Consider the following 16,281-nt stretch of genomic DNA (forward strand, 5'->3'; position numbering starts at 1 on the left):
TTACATTAGAAACAAAAGTAAGCATTCATATATAATTGACTTAGGTTAAATCACTTTCGATAAAATATGCAAAAAAGACAAATGGGGTTCCCACAATTCTAAGCACAAAGCATTCTTTTATGTCCACTAATAGGTTGGTCAAAAAGTTCATTTGGGTCTTTCCATAATATCATATGGGAACACCCAAACAAACTTTTTAGCCAACCCATACATCATACACAAGAAAACAAACTTGCGTTCAGACAAGAATGAAACACAAGAGATAAGTGTCAATCTTTACCAATTTATTTTATACAAAACAGTAGCAATGTAGAATATGGGAATTATCTTCCGCTGCCACACACGCAAGTTGTGAACATTCCAAGCCAATGTATACAGTTTGGAGGAGAAGGCTAAACCAATAGCATCAACCATGCTACTGAACATAGGAATTTTTCCTATCTAAAAAGATTAAAAATTAGATAGCAATGTCTTCTTAATATTGCTCTCATCATTGAAGACGAAGAAAAATAAAAAGTGACTTAAGATTAAAAAAAGAGGGAAAGGAAGAAACCAAGAGGCTGCTACAACACTGCCATAGAGTCAAACCATCATACTTCAATATTTGCATACTTGATAGCAGCATTATTTTTACTGAACCGTGTGCAACTACATTTAGAAATACATCAAAGCAAAATATCATGGCAGTCATCAATCAAGATCCGAAAGAAAGAAAATGAACAAAAAATAACTCTAGGATGAACACCCTATAAGCAGATGAAGATTTACAGAGACTGAATCAGTATCTACATTCTTGGACTGTTCCATTCTGTCCCAATAAAAGTGTCAACTCAAATTGTCAACTTTGCATTTTTGGAGGATTTGAGTTTTTCCAGTTCTTATTATACTGCATGCTTGGAACAAAGAGGGTCATAATAAATCCTTCTACACAATGAACTTTAAGTAGACAGTTGAAAATAAATTTACTACTTGTAAACACACACAAAAAGAAAAATACAAGATTCTGTATCTTTAAACAATCAGTGCTTCCTTCCAAAAGCGCATTATCTCCTATATCTACCTCTCTCCCCTCGGTCTCTGTCCCGATCACATAATCGCTCTCTTTCTCTTTCTCTATCACGTCCTCTATCTCTCTCTCTGTCTCTTCTGTTATCTCTAGGGCGGTCTCGTTCTCGCTCCCGATCTCTTTCACGGGGTCTACTTCTCCGGCCACTGACAACAGCCTGTGTTCGACGAAGGAAATCATCCACCCTCATATCATAATCATGCTAGAAAAGGTAAGAAATGGATAAGGTATGTCAAAAATCAAACGGAATTTATAAGTCCATTTACGGTAATTATTGTCTGGTAGAGAGAAGAATCTAAAGAAATACCTTAATGCATTAATTCACAGAAAGCAATTTTGACACTGTTTAGAAAAAGGATTCTGATGTCATTAATTAGACACAACAGATGATTTACTCAGATCTCATTAAAAAAATCATTTCTTACAGTCAGTTTTCTATTTAATTTCTCTACCCAATCTCTTTACTAAGACTTATGCCAAAATAAACACCTAATGATGACCTTCAACCACATGATCAATAACGTCAATACATGCAGCCACCTATGCTAAATGTTTTTCTGCAACAGGTGGATTCTACTTAATTTTTCCTCCTTTGAGTTTACAAACTAAAGCAAACCAACTCCGCCCTCTAAAGGTGAAATTAGGAATTCTTCCATTCCTGATTTTCTTTCAAACTAAATCACTGTTAACAATTTATGGAACTTGACAGAATTTTTTTAAAAATATGCACTGCAGTTAAGATTGTGAAGTCTACTTCACACAGAGCCAATAATACACATAAGGCTGAGGAGGACAGTGAAGGGTAAGATAAGCAACTAAGTGAGGTGCAAGGCTGTCACGTGGCTACTACTAAGCTTGACCCCTGCTCTAGAGTTCCTCTTTCAGTTCTCAACTCATCTTTACTTACAGAACTTTGTTTCTTCAAAAGTCAGCTCTTATAGTTCAAATTTTCACACTACCTTTCATATATTTTCAAAATAAACGATTAAATAAATACTAAATATATTATACATATATATTAACCAGAAAGCTACTATATGATGGTGCATGAAGCACAACCTGTTAAAAAGGACAAAAATATTTTGGTAAAAGAGTCTCAGAAAAACTTCCTTTTTTGAAAATAATGTGATCATTTAAAAAAGGCATTTTTAAAAACACCACAACCTAGCTATTCCACTAAGATTTCATCATATATTGGCTGTGTACTTCTTTGAGTGGTGGGAAAAAAGAACAAACACTGCTAAAAGTCTAATGCTGTTCAGTTGTGAAGTCACGTCCAACTCCTTTTGTGACTCCATGAACTGCATGCAGCCTGCCAGGCTCCTCTGTCTACAGGCTTTTCCAGGCTAGAATACTGCAGTGGGCTGCCATTTACTTCTCCAGAAGTCTGTTAGAATTCTCAGATTGTTACTAAATATTAATGGTCCTAGTGTGACTTTATTTTGAAGGATTAATAACTTAATGAGATAAGGAAATAAATGACAGATGCAAGTATCTAAAAGATAGGAAACTACTGCTCTGATTGGTTCTCAGACATGCATGTTCTTCATCATGTGGGAAGATAAAAAGAAGTTTATGTGGCCCAGCAGAGTCATCATGTGTGTAGCATTTAATAAACAAACTCAGCCCAACTATTATATTGAAGACCCAGAAATATTAACTCAAAAATAATCCACTTAAATAACCAAAGGGATTAGCCTAAACAATCTGCAGTAGCAATATGAAACCATTATCTGTTAATCAACATAATCTGGCTGTTGTTCAGTCAGTAAGTCATGTCAGACTCTTTTTGACCCCATAGACTGCAGCATACCAGGCTTCCCTGTCCTTCACTATCTCCAGGAGCTTGCTCAAACTCATGTCCATTGAGTTGGGATGCCTTCCAACTATCTCATGCTCTGTCGCCCTTTTTCTCTTGCTCTCCAATTCTTCCCAATATCAGGGTCTTTTCCAGTAAGTCGGTGTCCCCCACATTTAAATTATCTACAGAATTGTAAGCAGCGCCCTCGCGCTTCTGCCTTCGCGTGCACTTACTACTCGCTTATCTCGGTATCTCGCCTCGTGCGGCACTGGGTGGTGTCCTGAGTAAGGGGGGTGCGCTTGAGGAGGCGGGGCATGGTGCTGATAGTACGGATGGTGTGGAGGCTGCTCCATTCCAGGATAAGGAGTCTAAAAAAGAGGACCATTTCCATAAGCATCTAAAAAACATCCTGTAACAAATCATTCTTAGAATTCCCCTATGCAAACCACCCATCCCAAAGAAAGAATCTACTCTGTTGAAGCTGTTTACTTTGATGACATTAACATTCTTTAAGACACCCTCTTTATTTGCTTGTTGAAAGAAAATGTGTGTAATCAACTCCTGAATACTTAAACTCCATCATCTAACATTTAACGTTTATACTTACATACCATATAAATACCACTAGAAATCAAAAGCCTATCCTATACAGTGATTACTATTGTCCAGGCACAGTCCTAAGCACAAGTCTCATTTAATCCCCACAGCAACCCTACAGATAGTAATAGAATTACAGGTAATAGTATTATTATCCCCACAGCAACCCTAAGATAGGTACTAATAGAATTATAGGTAATAGTATTATTATGTAATCCTAGTTTATAAAAAGGGAAATTGAAGCACCAAATAGTTAGGTCACTTGCTCAAATTCACACTGCTACTAAAGGGGGTAGAAGTTAGACACAACATCAGACATTCTGACTCTAGAATCAGTCATCTTAATACTATGCACAAATGTATTTAAAGAGCTAATGACTTTAAATGCAATTATAAAATGAATGATGGAAAATCAAGGTAGTTCTCCCTCTAGTTAGGGCCAAGATATTACTATTAAATATTTTTTAAATTTCATACTCTAGAGGAAAGAAAGAATTCATCTGTCTATATACAGTACCTTAAGTGAAACAAAAGTCAGATGAAAAGGCCACATTACAGGCAGCATTTTAAGATAAAAAGGTAAGAAACAATCAGAACAAATTAAACTTCCAAGTTGTTTTATTAGGAATTAATGCTTCAGCTATCTTTAATACCTTAAAATATACTCTAAGAAGAACATCCAGTTTTCTTAGAGAAAGAAAAAAATTAAAGTTTAGGAATAAGCTTTAGTTAACCTTATTTAATATAGAGAATTTACTGAATATCAGGGTCAGGCACTATGCTGAATTTAACATGTATTTTGCAAACTTAGCTTCTTGACAGTCCTACAAGGCTGACACTATTCCACTGCATTTTAAACTATACAAGCACAGGCATACGGTCCGATTTATTCACCAATGTGCACCCAGAGCAAACAGTGCCGTGCAAAGAGCAGGTGCTAAATAGTCTGATGAGTCAAAGAATGAATGGATGCCCGAATTTCACAGATAAGGAAAACTAAGACAAAAATGTATTATGAAACTTATCTAAAGTCAGAGTTGAGAAGGGAAGGTATTTGAACCCTGAAGTTTACACTACTAGCCACCACAATAATAAATCATAACATTTATCAACTAAGCCTCCACGATACAAATCCAACCATTCATAAGCCTTTACTTTAAAAACAGCATGCAATTTTACTTATCACCAAAGACATGTATTTTAAGTCTCTTAATGGGTAACTATAACAATCATACTCTAAGTAAGCATTCAAAACGTATGGAACTGCCAATGAAGTTATATAACTTGCAAAAACAGAATTAATACAAACCATTCCTTGCCAAGGTGGTGGTGGTCCCATGTTATGAAATTCCCTCACATAATCATTGTAGGACTAAAATGAAAGATGATAATGTCAATAAATAAAAAACCCAGAACTTACAAAATAAATCAGATACTGATTTTATGTGCATTAAATAAAAAAAAATTAAATGCTTACCCCATTTAAAAATACATCTCGGCGAACTCCTGAAAACCGTCTGTTGGGAATAAGATTTGTGAAACTAAATTCAGGTGGTTCATAAACTAGTTCCAAGAATGTAATTCAAAACTGAACAAAAATGAACCCAACTTACCTATCTACTTCCTGGTATCGTGGATCCTTTAAATACCCTGTTCAAACATCAAGCATTTTAGTATATCAAACTTATATTTTTTATTATGGCATCATAATTAAACCTTCCTTACCACTCATTTCAATTCTTCCCATGATATAATAGTGATGCTATTAAATGATGCTATTATCATACTGTTCCATTTTCAGATTTTCTTCTCAGATTACATGATAATTAGAAAGTAACTAAATAACTTACTGATATCACAGAATTATAAACTGTTAGAGGTTTGCATATGGATCTTCTAAATCCACACCCCAATTCTTGCTAGACAGAAATTTCTTCATGCTGCACCATAAGAAGGTAAGGACAGAGGAATTATCTTGAGGACACTGTAATAGGTCTTCCTTAAAACAAATGTTTACCTTCCACCTTGAGTATACATAAGCCTTGCTAAGTCAACCAAAGCTTTAAAAAATGCAAACTTAAGGGGAGAAAAACAAAATTAACAAAGGTTGTAAAAAGTAAAATATATACATTTTAAATGAAAGAACCATGGTAATCAGAGAAATATTCTCCCCTCTTCTTCTCATAAGGACTTAGTAAATTAAAATGTGAAAAAGTCTAAGTGGCCAAGTTACTAGGGAAAAATTTTACTTCTTCAGAATATCTCAGTTTGGAGAAGAATGAGGCTTATCAAGCCATCTGTCATGTAACAATGCTGTAATGCTCACTAACACCAACTTCCAAATGGTCTTATTTTTGTAAGTGTATTACTGACTTTTAAATAAATACCTTCTCTTGACTACAGTGTGCCTTTTTCAACTCCAGTAAGGGAAAGGTTAACTGAAAAGCTGTTTTTAGATTACAAACCAAGCATTTCCCATTCCTCTCTAAAAATATGAAAGTCAAACATGTTGTTATTTAGAAAAATATAGCATAATTTCAGTTTCCAATTAAAGCTTTCTACCACAGGAAATACTAAGTATCAAAGAGAATAAAAATCCTAGTAATAGTGTAAGATCATTGCTTTCCCTAACTACATTTAATCTTAAAACACAAGTGCAGTTTTCCATTTCTTGCAATTTCAGGTAATTAATAGCTGCATCCTAAAGTTTTCTCACTTTTAAAACTATAGGGTCATGACAGAAGATTCTGTGCTGCTGTTGTTTTTAATAATTTCAAGTCAAATATCTGCAGGATTATAAAATATTAACCTGGTCTCTGATGAAACTCAGGGGCATAGTCAATCCTTGGTTTCTTTCTGCTGTTATGAATATCATAATCTTCTGGTCGACGCCTACATAAATTAGACACATTAGAAATTAAACCAAAAACTGCTAGGAGAACAGCAAAGCAAGAGTTTCTGACAGAAATACGTACAAAGAAAAGCTCATTATTTCCTTTAAAATAACAGCCTCGTCTTTGGTGGACAAACATCTTAAAATCTCTAAATTTTAATTCCTCAAATTATCATACACCAATCCTTAGATGTATTGCTAGAAACATATTCTCTAATCCTTGTGTTATGATCAGACACTTAAAAGTAATCTGCTCAAAATACGTAAATAACATTTTAGTAATCTAAACAAAAGTAAATGAGCTACCCTTTTAAAGCTAATATAAATATCCAGTTTAACAATTAAAGCACTTTTCTGAATAAAGTCTTCATTCAGGTAAAAGAAAGGGGAAAAAAACCTCTCATCATTACACAACATGTAACCCTAAAATCTATATATTTAAACTTATTAATGTCATTTTAGGTTAAATCTAAAGAAAATTATGTATTTCTTAAATATTTTTCTTCTGCTTTGTACAAAATTATACTTTTCACATGATCATACAGAAAATTTGATACTTATTAAAAGTTGTTTTACAGGAAAGTTTTTAAAATGTTTAAATACTTTGAAAAACTAATTTCTAAAATTAATAACATTTACAAATTGTGGGAATTTTTTCCCAGAAACAATGCCTTAAAATAAACTGGCGAATAATGGGGCAGTTTTAACAGAGTTTCATAATACAAATTCAAAATGTATTCTTTAGAAGGTGAAATTTTACTATCTGCAGCAGGCTGCTCTTCACTATCTTTCATCTCAATGGTTAATGTAACTATTAAGGTTAACGTATATACATCATGAAATACACTTCATTTTACTTAGCATTTAATAAAGAGCTACACAAAATAAAAAACAAAATTTCAAGTTTTTTAAGGTAATAATAAATATATCTCTTTAACCTTACTGTCAACATCTCTGTAATAACCTGGGCGTCACTAGCTTTCCAGTTATTTCTGAATGTTTACTGCTTTCATAAACTTCTGCAACACAAGTTCACTCAAACTACAAAGCTGCAATAAACCCAAGCCCCCCAACATAATAAAAACAGTTGCATCTACAATAAATAAGACTAAGAAAATTAAAAACTGGTTTAAAAAATAAACATACCGCTTTCCTGTAGTTTGGGGAGTGCATTTACGACCGGTATAAAACATGATAGTAACAGTTCATAAAGTAGTCCAACTACTGACTGTAAGCTGTAAGCCACATACAAATATGGAGGCCCTGGCAGGCTTGAGAGGAGGAGTGGTGTAATAAGTATAGTTTACAGTCCATTGCAAATCTGAGGTAAAAACTTCACTTGTATGTGCTGTATTGCACTGGAAATCTCTTAGCTTAAAACTTCAAAAGACATCTTGGTGATCAGTCCTTTTAGGCCAAAAGTAAGGGGGCTCTGCCAGGTTTCCTCCTACCTACTTGACAGTGTCCTTCTTAAGCTCAAAGAAATGGGGACTCTTGTTGGATTATCTGTACCTACCACAGGATGTTTCCACCAAAAGGAAACTTAACCAAAGGTTTCATCCCATCAACCACACATCCAACAGTCTTTAGCAGAATATTTTAGATTTAGCTGTATGCAAATCTACTCAGGGGAAGGTGTTGGGTGAAGGGCTTAAATCAGTCCTTTGCAAAGACTTCTCCAATTCTGTAACAAGTTAAAACCCCTTTTCCTGGAAAATGCTGTTTAGTTCATAAAGTAGTGATCAACAACCATGGCGATCCTCTAAAAAACACTTTTAAGTCCACAGGTACTGCCAGCATCTGGAAAAGCTGTAAACAGACACAGCAACAGCCCTTCTTTTTGGTTTGTTGCCGGGTCTCCCAGGGCCACTTGATCCCCTTTGGAAAGAACCTACTGTTTTCAGAAGCTCAGCAAGATGTGTGAATTCACGGGGTACATGTTAGACAATATTGAGAATGGGGTTAACACATCACGATGATAAAATCTGAGATAGTCCCAACAATGCTCCTCTTGAATATCAAAATAACTTAAAATATTTTATCCTCTAATAAATGAGGCGTCATCTTCTGAAAAAATAATAGTGATCCTTTATAAAAGTCCCATATCTGATAAGGCTTATCCAGAGACACACCTGAAAGAAAAGGCTTTTTACAAAATATTAACAATTTTTGCAAATAAAGACTTCCTCCTCTTCCTCCTTTCTAGCCTGTTCTTAGCAACAAAGGCCTACCTTATTTCAATGGTATACATTGTATTATCAGATTACTATCTAATCTAAACTGGTTATCGCTCTTTAGCAGATAATTTTTTCTGCATAAGGAAAGATCCCCATTTTCCTCTTGAAAAATGACTGAGACCAAGGTGACCATCTGAAATCCTCAATGAAGCCACAAACTAGTCCATGCAGCTTGATTTGAGGATTTTCTCTTTCTTCTTTACCGCAGGACAAACTTTTGACGAATCACATTCCTCCATCATGTTATTCTGATATATGTGCCTATTATCAGTCCAAAGAACGTTTCTAACCTTCCCACATCCCGGACTGGTTCTCGACGGGATGGTCGTCCTCTTGATCGGGGCTGAGAATGCATTCTTCTCTTGTGACGCATTTTATGAATGACCTGATACAAGTCAATACTTTCATCAGGGGGAAATAGAAGACAAAGCTGGGTTCCACATTCAAGTTCAATTTCCTAGAATAAGAAAGCAGTAATTTAAAAAATGAAAAAAAGGAGAAACTTTTGATAGACTTTTTGTATTTTCCTGATGTACAGAACAAAAACAGGCTGACTTGGAGGTTTCCTTCCCAAGGCTGATGATCCCATGAGATTCCAATCAACTTCCTTGAAAGACTTTAAAAAACTTTTTTCAAAAGTGTTTCATGTATTTATGTAAGGGGAAAAATGGTTTCCCTGGTGGCTCAGATGGTAAAGAATCCGTTTGCAATGCAGGAGACCCGGGTTTGATCCCTGGGTTGGGAAAATACCCTGAAGGAGGGCATGGCAATTCCAGTATTCTTGCCCGGCGAATTCCCATGGAGAGAGGAACCTGGTGGGCTACAGTCCATGGGGTTGCAATCAGTGGGACACAACTGAGCGACTAAGCATAGCACAGAATCTCCAAGATTCTGTCACAGAATCTGTGACAGTCACCCTCTGTAACAAAGGAATATTTCTTTGTGCAAAATACATTAAGTACCAGGACGAAGTCATCCATCTTAATACAATGGAGAAAAAATGTTTAGTGTGTGTCAACAATTTTCAAGGTTATGAATTGCTAAATGCACTGAAATATATAAACAAGGGCAAACTAATCTATGGGCTTGGTATAATTTTTATTTTAAATTACCAATATTTTCACTTATGAGCAATAAAAACTGCGTTCAAAATTACATTTAGAAAACTAAGGGTCACAGGCCTAGGTTTATTTTAAATCACTGCACATTTTCAATTTCATTTGCAGACTCGACAACCTGCGTATACACATACTCATCTCCTTTTAATAAAGTTTTCCTCTATTCAGAAAACTTCAGTAAAGATATTAAGTGGCACTTCTAAAATGTATCAGAATCTGTTAAACAGCAATAATACAATGAAAAACCTAAACCTGATTTTTAAAATCATGCCAGTTCTCTTCAAAAACTTTTCCTTCAATTGTATAAATCAAGTACCATATAAATCTACCTTTCTACATTAATGGAGGTCATATCAGTCAGTCATAGTTACAGTAATCATAAACTCCAAATATTTTCCCCAATCATTCCCACAAATTCATTCAAAAATGGTTTTAAAATATCTTTCAATAAAGATTTCTGGAAGAGTGATTAAATATATGCTTTTAGAATCAATTAAAACAACAAACCTGTCCATCACGTCCAATCTTTACTGGCTTATGTTCATTCCAAGGATTGGTGAGATGAGCTGACTTAGTAAAGGGTAATTCACGCCTAAACACAAAGTGATATCAATTATATTCTTTTGCAGAATCCTTTAAAGATCTTATACTATGCTTTAGTAGTGAATTCCTATTAATCATGACTTGAATGCAACTAAATAAGATTGATAGAGATTATTTCCCAGAAACAAAGCCACATTCAGAGACACACTTAGCACATTCTCCTGTATTCTCAAAAAGGAAAAAAAAAAAGCTAGATATGCTTAAAAAAAATGAGCTAGGACACCAAGACAGTTCGGTCTCCCTCAACTTTTCTGAGCCTGAGTTTCTTCATCTTATAAATGTAAGGATAGCGCCACTCTCTTCAAACTTGTTTTAGGTAGCTTGCAAATGAAATAACTCATCAAATGTTTACATCTTACATCTATGTACTAAAAATCTTGTATTTTTTAATAACTGATCAATAAAGAGATGAACTTTAACCAGGCAGTTAATACCACATGAATACATGTCCCCTATCCTTGGTTCAAGACTGCTTTCCCAGATTCAAGTATCTTCCCCTTCTGCTAAAGCAGTATTCTCTACCACACATAGAACAGCTCTTGGTAATACAAAATTTTATACTTATAAATTTACATATTTGCATGTATTAATTATGCACTACCCCTCCTCTTACACTACAATGCTATACTTTATTTTTTAATTAATTAATTGGAGACTAATTACTTCACAATATTGTGGTTTTTGTCATACATCAACATGAATCAGCCACAGATGTACATGTCCTCCCAGCCTGAACCCACCTGCCACCTCCCTCCCCACCCCACCCCACCCCCTTCGGGTGGTCCGAGAGCACTTGCTTTGAGTACCCTCTTCATGTCTTCTATTTTACATATGGTAATATACATGTTTCAATGCTATTCTCTCAAATAATCCTGCCCTCCCCTTCTCCAACACAGACCAAAAGTCTGTTCTTTACACTGCTGCATCTTTTGCTGTCTTGCATATAGGGTCGTCATTACCATCTTTCGAAATTACATATATACACATTAATATACTGTATTGGTGTTTCTCTTTCTGACTTACTTCAGTCTATATTATAGGCTCCAGTTTCTGAGCCACAGGGCAAAATAGTCTTGCCAAGTTAAAAAAAAATACCCTTCATTTTTATATACCCTCCATTTTTATAGCACAACAATGAACATAAACATGACACGTAATAAATACCTGTTGCCAAAAAAATCAGAAATTAACATCATTCAATAATGTTTCATCTATTTGTGCATAAAGTAATGCCAAATTAAATAAATGCTTTAATTAAAGAACTATATCTACAATACAAATGAAACTGCTCAAAAGACATATAAAGATGAGTGAGATAAAAAACTTTCATTCCTAACCTTTTTTAAACAGCTTTCACCAAACAATAAATAAGCACATACAAGTATTTTGTAAAAAGAATGAGTACCATAAACAGAGTATAGAAATTTCACTTTTAATGTGAATGGTCATATTTATCTTGGCAAGCACGAAAGAAACAAATAAAAAATGTTTCCTGGAAAAGGTGGCATAAGGGATAAGCCTGAAAGAAAAGTGACTCGGGAAAAGTCATAGGTGGAAAGGTAAAGCAGAGACACTTCTGAAGCAATGAAAAGGACCTAAGCGAAGACATAATGGAGAAGAAAAATTACAAGCAAATGACCTGGTCCAGTGGACAAGCTATACAACCATTTACTTCTAGCCTCATGTGGATTTTCTTAAAGATGAATATTAAATACTCAAATTTTGGACTTTTTTAAACCTCAGAAAATATTTTTAAGATCTACTGGAAAAGATTAAAGTTACTTGGTGGGAATGCAAACTAGTACAGCCACTATGGAAAAGAGTGTGGAGATTTCTTAAAAAACTGGAAATAGAACTGCCATATGACCCAGCAATCCCACTTCTGGGCATACACACTGAGGAAACCAGATCTGAAAGAGACACGTGCACCCCAATGTTCATCGCAGCACTGTTTATAATAGCCAGGACATGGAAGCAACCTAGATGCCCATCAGCAGATGAATGGATAAGGAAGCTGTGGTACATATACACCATGGAATATTACTCAGCCGTTAAAAAGAATTCATTTGATTCAGTTCTAATGAGATGGATGAAACTGGAGCCCATTACACAGAGTGAAGTAAGCCAGAAAGATAAAGAACATTACAGCATACTAACACATATATGGAATTTAGAAAGATGGTAACGATAACCCTATATGCAAAACAGAAAAAGAGACACAGAAGTACAGAACAGACTTTTGGACTCTGTGGGAGAAGGTGAGGGTGGGATGTTTCGAAAGAACAGCATGTATACTATCTATGGTGAAACAGATCACCGGCCCAGGTGGGATGCACGAGACAAGTGCTCGGGCCTGGTGCACTGGGAAGACCCAGAGGAATCGCGTGGAGAGGGAGGTGGGAGGGGGGATCGGGATGGGGAACGCGTGTAACTCTATGGCTGATTCATATCAATGTATGACAAAACCCACTGAAATGTTGTGAAGTAATTAGCCTCCAACTAATAAAAAAATAAAAAAAAAAAAGAAAGATTAAAGTTACAAAGTGGCATGACATGTTGTGGTGGTGATGTGAATGTATGGGAGAAGTGAGCAATGAGTGGTGGAAATAAATGCCCACTAGGTACTACTAAAAGGCCTGAATCTTCATCTAAAAGACATCTTACCTCACACATCAAGAGTGGTTCAAGAGTGTATACAAACAAAAATATGTGTGTGCATATATACATCTATATACACAACCCCACCCTGCCACTTCAAGGAGGGCTGGGAGGAAACAGATCATTATTAAGCTAGGTTAAATCCATACCAAAGCCTAGAATATCCAGACACAGATCTATAGTTAAAAACTGTATTTTAATAGTTTCTTATATTTTTCTTCTGAATTGCCAGTTAAAAAGTTACAGAAAGGAATAACCTACAACCTTCCCTGGTGGCTCAGATGGTTGAGTCCACCTGCAATGCAGGAGACCCAGCTGGATTCTATCCCTGAGTCAGGAAGATTCCCTGCAGAAGGGAATGGCAACCTACTCCAATATTCTTGCCTGGAGTTCCTTGGACAGAGGAGCTTGGAGGGCTACAGTACATGGGGTTACAAACAGTTGGACACAACAGAGCAACTAACACTTTCACTTTCAACTACCCAAAGCACAGGAAGGTTGTTAAGTTATTACTGCACAGAATTATCACTGTTGTTTAAACATTAGCCATGGATTACCCTTGGTCCCAAAAAAAAGGCATTATGTTGAGTTGGTTGAGTCACTTGTGGTTAAAATTCTTTGGTGGCTCTTTGATGGCACTGGTTCTAACTAGATTCCAGAGACGTGTGCCCACTGTTTTGACAGATTAGTTAATCTCAGCCTGAATATCACAGGGAACTATGAGGCCTTAGGTAAAACAGGGCTCAGGTTAAAACTAAGAGAAATTGTACATCTGTGGTTATCACGATTATAGAGCAGGCATCCTGAAAGCTAGCTTTTGAGCAGACATGTAATGAAGAGGCCTACAGATGACTATCTCTACTGTGAGTATTCTAGGTAACATGGCAGTGATTCTCTACTTTAAGGAACTTAGTAAATGGGGCATATTTAACAAAAGAACATGACTGTACAAAGACTGTATGTACTAAATAGTTGGTCATTAATGCGAACAGGAATAGCAAAGAAACCATGAAAGCAAAGAGAAATAGGTTATTTGAAATGGATGTGATAGGGGTGAGATTAAAATATAGATTTAATTCTGATCAAATGATATTTTATAAATTTAGTCTTATTTTGATCTAACTCAGAGTGGCAACTTAAATGAGTGACTTTTTATGCATGCCTCCTTCCTTATTTGCTACCATGCACCATCTAGTCTTAAAAACTCAAGTGTGCCTACGGGGCTTCTGCAATGGCTCAGCGGTAAAGAATCCACCTGCAAATCAGAAGATACAGTAGATACAGGAGACTCAGGTTTGATCCCTGAGTTGGAAAGATCCCCTGGAGGAAATGGTTAACCCACTCCAATATTCTTGCTTGAAAAAAATCGTGTGGACAGAGGAGTCTGGCGGATTACAGTCCAAAAGGTTACGAAGAGTTGGACACACCTGAGTGAGTGAGCATGAGTGTGTGCATACAGGTTTGAGGTGCATGTCAGGATCCTACATTGTAATAATCAGAAACTACTAATGCAAGTGATCCAAGGACCACACCTAAAAAAAAACTCAGAGCCAGTTATTAAATCCAAAAGGCACTTAAATATAACTCTGGTAACTATCATATCTGATTTATATTTATTAAAGTTTAATCCTTTTAAACTGGATCATCGAAAAAGCAAGACAGTTCCAGAAAAACATTTATTTCTCCTTTATTGACTATGCCAAAGCCTTTGACTGTGTGGATCACAATAAACTATGGAAAATTCTGAAAGAGATGGGAATACCAGACCACCTGACCTGCCTCTTGAGAAACCTGTATGCAGGTCAGGAGGCAACAGTTAGAACTGGACATGGAACAACAGACTGGTTGTTGTTGGAAAAGGAGTATGTCAAGGCTGTATATTGTCACCCTGCTTATTTAACTTATAAGCAGACTACATCATGAGAAATGCTGGGCTGGAAGAAGCACAAGCTGTAATCAAGATTGCCGAGAGAAATATCAATAACCTCAGATATGCAGATGACACCACCCTTATGGCAGAAAGTGAAGAACTAAAGAGTCTCTTGATGAAAGTGATAGAGGAGAGTGAAAAAGTTGGATTAAAGTTCAACATTCAGAAAACTAAGATCACGGCATCTGGTCCCATCACCTCATGGCAAATAGATGGGGAAACAGTGGAAACAGTGGCTGACTATTTTTCGGGGGCTCCAAAATCACTCCAGATGGTGACTGCAGCCATGAAATTAAAAGACGCTTACTCCTTGGAAGGAAAGTTACGACCAACCTAGACAGCATATTAAAAAGCAGAGAGATTACTTTGTCAACAAAGGTCCATCTAGTCAAGGCTATGGTTTTTCCAGTAGTCATGTATGGATGTGAGAGTTGGACTATAAAGAAAGTTGAGCGCCAAAGAATTGATGCTTTTGAACTGTGGTGTTGCAGAAGAGGTTTGAGAGTTCCCTGGACTGCAAGGAGATCCAACCAGTCCATCCTAAAGGAGATCAGTCCTGGGTGTTCATTGGAAGGACTGATGTTGAAGCTGAAACTCCAATACTTTGGCCACCTGATGCGAAGAGCTAACTCAATGGAAAAGACCCTGATGCTGGGGAAAATTGAGGGTGGGAGGAGAAGGGGACGACACAGGATGAGATGGTTGGATGTCATCACCGACTCAATGGATATGAGTTTGGGTAGGCTCCGGGAGTTGGTGATGAACAGGGAGGCCTGGCGTGCTGCGGTTCATGGGGTTGCAAAGAGTTGGACACAGCTGACTGACTGAACTGGACTGAATCCTTTTAATACTAACAGTTAAAAGTAATTCTCATTTTATGTGGAAAACAGTTCAAATGACTTACCCAAGGAAATATCAGTGTAATAATGTCATGTGCCTCCTCAGAACTTTTAAGTACTATAAAATTACTCTTGAACATACTTGTGACTTTTTCTTTTTAAAGCTGTTTTTTAATTTAAAAATATTCTTTTCAGGTAATCCTTAAAACTTACTTAAAAATAAGAATTACTACCCAAAATTTTGCACAAACTGCTAGAAGGATGGACTATTTGAATTTGTACCTCTTCTGTTGCTAATATGAATAAGATAGTAAAACTGCTAGTAAGTCAATGAAGAAGAAAATGAGATAATAATCTGTGAATAAATTAATCTTCTAAAAGAGAAATTTCTTAATCACTAATTTGAAAATAAAAGTTAAATAAGTAATATCCAAAACAAAATTTGCTACCACCAATCTAAAACTGGGTAATTACTTTTCTTCTATTCCTAAGAAAGCATCATCTCCAAGTATCTTTCAGTTACATCAACAATGTCTCTA

The 16,281-nt window shown here is 36.0% G+C and overlaps 1 protein-coding gene across 5 annotated transcripts in view; it reads right to left on the reverse strand.

Moving 5' to 3' along the window:
- Positions 1-269: 269 nt before the first annotated feature.
- The window catches only part of YTHDC1 (YTH N6-methyladenosine RNA binding protein C1), a 39,269-nt gene continuing 23,257 nt past the window's right edge, over positions 270-16,281 (reverse strand). For 3 of the 5 annotated variants that reach the window (XM_061145858.1, XM_061145856.1, XM_061145854.1), the window contains 8 exons: positions 10,220-10,304; positions 8,885-9,051; positions 6,274-6,356; positions 5,078-5,114; positions 4,942-5,005; positions 4,774-4,836; positions 3,101-3,235; positions 270-1,268 (listed from right to left, as the gene is read on the reverse strand). In XM_061145858.1, the coding sequence (XP_061001841.1) occupies positions 1,044-1,268; positions 3,101-3,235; positions 4,774-4,836; positions 4,942-5,005; positions 5,078-5,114; positions 6,274-6,356; positions 8,885-9,051; positions 10,220-10,304 (859 nt within the window). In that variant the 3' untranslated portion in view covers positions 270-1,043. The remainder of the gene's footprint in view (positions 1,269-3,100; positions 3,236-4,773; positions 4,837-4,941; positions 5,006-5,077; positions 5,115-6,273; positions 6,357-8,884; positions 9,052-10,219; positions 10,305-16,281) is intronic. The other 2 variants (XM_061145857.1, XM_061145855.1) reach the window with 1 other exon arrangement.

The sequence above is a fragment of the Dama dama genome, chromosome 6, assembly GCF_033118175.1.
Source record: "Dama dama isolate Ldn47 chromosome 6, ASM3311817v1, whole genome shotgun sequence".
In the NCBI taxonomy this organism is placed as follows: domain Eukaryota; kingdom Metazoa; phylum Chordata; class Mammalia; order Artiodactyla; family Cervidae; genus Dama; species Dama dama.